Source organism: Chrysemys picta, chromosome 8 (assembly GCF_011386835.1).
Source record: "Chrysemys picta bellii isolate R12L10 chromosome 8, ASM1138683v2, whole genome shotgun sequence".
Classification (NCBI taxonomy): Eukaryota; Metazoa; Chordata; order Testudines; family Emydidae; genus Chrysemys; species Chrysemys picta.
In genome coordinates, this window is record NC_088798.1 from 108,942,112 (window position 1) to 108,947,066 (window position 4,955).

Consider the following 4,955-nt stretch of genomic DNA (forward strand, 5'->3'; position numbering starts at 1 on the left):
ATTAGATGGACATTTTTAGCGATGAATGTGACAAACCATTGGAACAAATTCCAAGAAAAAAAATGGTGGATTCTCCATCTCTGGAGATCCAGTCTGGGTGACTTTCCGGAAGATGGGGTAACTGGTGAAATGTAATGCCTGCGTTCTACAGCACGTCAGACTAGATGATGTAATAGCCTTACGCTCTATGAATCTATGGCTCTGTGATGTGGGGCTTGTCACATTTCTGGGGTTAACTGCATCCCTGCATCTCTGCTCCCTCTGGGGTCTACTCAAGGGCACCCCCTTTAGCTCTCCGACCCACAGCCATCACCCTTTCATGCACCTTTTACTCATGGTCTTTGCTCATGATCTCATCATAGAATCATAGAATATCAGAGTTGGAAGGGACCTCAAGAGGTCATCTAGTCCAACCCCCTGCTCAAAGCAGGACCAATTCCCAGCTAAATCATCCCAGCCAGGGCTTTGTCAAGCCGGGCCTTAAAAACCTCCAAGGAAGGAGACTCCACCACCTCCCTAGGTAACGCATTCCAGTGTTTCACCACCCTCTTAGTGAAATAGTTTTTCCTGATATCCAACCTGGACTTCCCCCACCGCAACTTGAGACCATTGCTCCTTGTTCTGTCATCTGCCACCACTGAGAACAGCCGAGCTCCATCCTCTTTGGAACCCCCCTTCCGGTAGTTGAAGGCTGCTATCAAATCCCCCCTCATTCTTCTCTTCTGGAGACTAAACAATCCCAGTTCTCTCAGCCTCTCCTCATAAGTCATTTGCTCCAGACCCCTAATCATTTTTGTTGCCCTCCGCTGGACTCTTTCCAATTTTTCCACATCCTTCTTGTAGTGTGGGGCCCAAAACTGGACACAGTATTCCAGATGAGGCCTCACCAATGTCGAATAAAGGGGAACGATCACGTTCCTCGATCTGCTGGCAATGCCCCTACTTATACAGCCCAAAATGCCGTTAGCCTTCTTGGCAACAAGAGCACACTGTTGACTCATATCCAGCTTCTCGTCCACTGTGACCCCTAGGTCCTTTTCAGCAGAACTGCTACCTAGCCATTCGGTCCCTAGTCTGTAGCAGTGCATGGGATTCTTCCGTCCTAAGTGCAGGACTCTGCACTTGTCCTTGTTGAACCTCATCAGGTTTTTTTCTGCCCAATCCTCTAATTTGTCTAGGTCCCTCTGTATCCGATCCCTACCCTCTAGTGTATCTACCACGCCTCCTAGTTTAGTGTCATCTGCAAACTTGCTGAGAGTGCAGTCCACACCATCCTCCAGATCATTAATAAAGATATTAAACAAAACCGGCCCCAGGACCGACCCTTGGGGCACTCCACTTGAAACAGATCTCATGATCTGGTCCATGGAGAACACTCAGGTCTGGAAGTGAGTCAGATACAGGGAACGTGTCTGGGGTTTGCGTAGGGATTTCTCTAGGAGGACAAGGCATGGCAGGAAGTGATATAATAACTTCCAGAAGTGGAGCCATTTAGTGCCTGTGACTGGTTATTGCACTTTGCGTTTTCATTAACTCTGGTCTGTAAGCTGCGGGGAGCCTGTCTGAGACACGGGAGAGCAGAGTCCCTCTTTGGAAAGGGGAAAAAAACACAGAGGTAATGAATTCTGTTGAGTTTGCTTTATTGGACATGCAGGGGGATAGTCAGCCCTGGAAATGGAGGATGAGACAAGAACGTGGTTCCATGCAGGGATCTGCTGGTGGGAACTAGAAGCAAATGGCGATCGGCTCCATATCAGCGCTCGGCACCCCCGAGGATTCAGCATTCTCCAAGTCGCGCAAAGCAAAGACTTCCAAGGTTTTCACTAGGGGGAAAGTCAGAGACACAGAATTCAGGGCTGCAACCCTTACGGGCAATGAGGGTAACCTTCTGTCAAGGCCCCATTATGTCACATTAACCAGAGCTTATTCGCTGACAGGAAAAATTGGACTGAGGAAGTTGACCCAGCATCTAGGAGGTAAAACAAATGGGCACAGGCAGGGGCTTGAATCACACCACAGTTATGTTTTGGTTTTTATGAATGGGCTATTTATTGCTGTAGAATCCTAGAATCACAGGACTGGAAGGGACCTCGAGAGGTCATCTAGTCCGGTCCCCTGCCCTCATGATCTAGACTAGTGGTGAGCAACATGCGGCCCATCAGGGTAATCTGATTGCAGGCCGCGAGACATTGTGCTGATGTTGACCGTCTGTAGGCACAGCCCCCCATAGCTCCCAGTTGGTGTGGTTCGCCGATCCCGGCCAATGCGGGAAGTGGCGGGCTGCAGGGATGTGCTGTCTGCCGCTTCCCGCAGCTCCCATTGGCCAGGATTGGCAAACAGCAGCCACTGGGAGCTGTGGGGGGCAGGGACAATGCCTTGCCCACTACTGATTTAGACCATCCCTGACAGGTGTTTGTCTAACCTGCTCTTAAAAATCCCCAATGATGGAGATCCCACAACCTCCCTGGGCAATTTATTTGAGTGCTTAATTACTGCCCTTGCTGCAATTTAAGCCCATCGCTTCTTGTCCTATCCTCAGAGGTTAATTAAAACAACTTTTCTCCCTCATGCTTGTAACAACCTTTTATGTACCTGAAAACTGTTATCATGACCCCTCTCAGTTGTCTCTTTTCCAGACTAAACAAACCCAATTTTTTCCATTTTCCCTCAGAGATCTTGTTTTCTAGACCTTTAATCATTTTTGTTGCTCTTCTCCAGTTTCTCCAGTTTTTCCCTGAAAAGTGGCATCCAGAACTGGACACAATAATCCAGTTGAGGCCGTAGCAGCGCAGAGTAGAGCAGAAGAATGACTTCTCGTGTTTTGCTTACAACAGTCCTGCTAACACATCCCAGAATGATGTCCGCTTTTTTTGCAACAGCGTTACACTGCTGACTCATATTTAGCTTGTGATCCACTCTGACCCCAGATCCCTTTCCGCAGTGCTCCTTCCTAGGCAGTCATTGCCCATTGTGTATGTGTGCAACTGATTGTGCCTTCCTAAGTGGAGGACTTTGCATTTGTCCTTATTGAATTTCATCCTATTTACTTACAAGACTGCGCCACAAAAGGCACATTTGTTGCCGTATGTCTTGCCATCAGTGCCACAGACGGGGCGGTAGTCCAAGGTGCAGGCAGTTGGAGGACTCTTGTACTCACTGCAGAACCCCTACAAGTGAAATTCGTATCAGTGTTATTGTCTGTATTGCAGTAGAACCCTGACATTCCCATGGTGCTGGGCGTGCTGTGAACACAGAGGAAGGGACAGTCACCCCCCTCCCACCCTCAGGCTCACACTATCTTATCCTGTCCCTTGTCTCTTTCGACTGTGGTTCTGAAGCACTCACTTCCCAATTCCCCTTTCACTGCCTGGAGGAGCTGAGCCCGTCTCCCTGGTCCACGAGACTCTTCCGAACCCGCATCACAAGGTGTCTGAGCAAAGGGGTGTCTGTGCAGGCAGCAGATCCTCAAATATGAAAAATTTCATGCTCTTGTCATACCGTCCCCTGCCCCTTCTGTCTCTGAGTTGCTTTTTGTGACTCCCCCAGGCCCATCACAGACGGTGTCCTGTCCAATAGCGTATGGAGTCCATCACTCGGACCACATGGCGTCTCAGCCCCAGGGATTCGCTCTCCCCTCACTAGGGCCTGGGGGAAGAGTCTGCTCCCACATTGACTCATGAGTTCCAGCGTGTTTCTAACCCAGAGCTCCTGGCCGCCATGATGCTACATACCAGGGATCGGGGCAAGTGACAATTGATTCACAGTGAGACTTAGACTCACCTGACCACCATCGCCGACAGCATCTGGAAGAAAACACAGACACAAACAATACAACTAAGGGAAATGTCAGAGGGAAATCAGTTAACAACATTCATCTTTGCCTAGGACAATGCATGCTGCTTCCTAACCAGCAACTGGGTCATGGAAAGGTTTCCTGCTCCCTCATCGAATTGTTGTGACAAATAGAAACATTGAGTGTAATGCACCGACAGTCTGACCTGAAATACCATCACCAGGACCCACAATTAACGGCAGGCGCGATTGTTTGGAGTTCCCAGAGTGGAGTTTGGTTAAAAGCCCATAATGGCCCCTCAGTAACATCTTTCCAAAGGAAATGGCTGTTTCTGCCATGAGCCACTTCCCCGCTTATGACACCCAAACGCCCACAGCTGGAGCTCGGCTGGTCTTTAACAGTCGAGCCCCGGCTGAAGGTTAGAGGGTCAGACACAGCGCTCTGTACAGGCTGCAGCAAAAGTTACTCACCCTGAAAGCTGGAGAAGAGCCCCAGAGCGAGGAACACAACGACAGCTGCTGTCTTCATGGTGGACGTGGGTCGTGGGTCTGCTGGAGTCTGTTAGTGCTGAGTTCTGCAGATGCTCTCCCAATGCAGCCCAAGGGAGGAGACCTCATATATATAGACAAGAGGTTGGGCTCTCCAACTGGATTATGAAATCCCTGTCGAAATGGTCACTGAGGCTACAAACCAGTACAGTGAATCGTCATTCCCTCGTAAGTCATAAGTTGGACAAGAATGCGTCTGTATCAAATGCCCTTTGGGGACTGCAATAAATATTAGTGGGGAAGGTTAAACTGCCCTGACATAACGGGTGAGTTCAAAGTCAGCCTTTGTAAATCGTGTCGCACCTGCAGAGGAAGGCAGGTTATTTACATTCAATCAGGTGTGTCCGGGGTTCTGTTGGTTGCTGAGAACTGCCACCTTGTCATAGAATCATAGAATCATAGAATATCAGAGTTGGAAGGGACCTCAAGAGGTCATCTAGTCCAACCCCCTGCTCAAAGCAGGACCAATTCCCAGCTAAATCATCCCAGCCAGGGCTTTGTCAAGCCAGGCCTTAAAAACCTCCAAGGAAGGAGACTCCACCACCTCCCTAGGTAACGCATTCCAGTGTTTCACCACCCTCCTAGTGAAATAGTTTTTCCTGATATCCAACCTG

General features: G+C 49.3%; 1 protein-coding gene across 1 annotated transcript; it reads right to left on the bottom strand.

Annotated features, from left to right (window-relative positions):
- Nucleotides 1–1,652: 1,652 nt before the first annotated feature.
- Nucleotides 1,653–4,543, bottom strand: LOC135973311 (ovomucoid-like). Its single transcript, XM_065556049.1, has 4 exons — nt 4,264–4,543; nt 3,781–3,803; nt 3,052–3,167; nt 1,653–1,823 (listed from the first exon to the last, which is right to left on the bottom strand). The coding sequence occupies exons 1-4, from the start codon at nt 4,319–4,321 to the stop codon at nt 1,778–1,780; spliced, it is 243 nt and encodes an 80-aa protein (XP_065412121.1). The 5' UTR covers nt 4,322–4,543; the 3' UTR covers nt 1,653–1,777.
- Between the last annotated feature and the right edge of the window lie 412 nt (nt 4,544–4,955).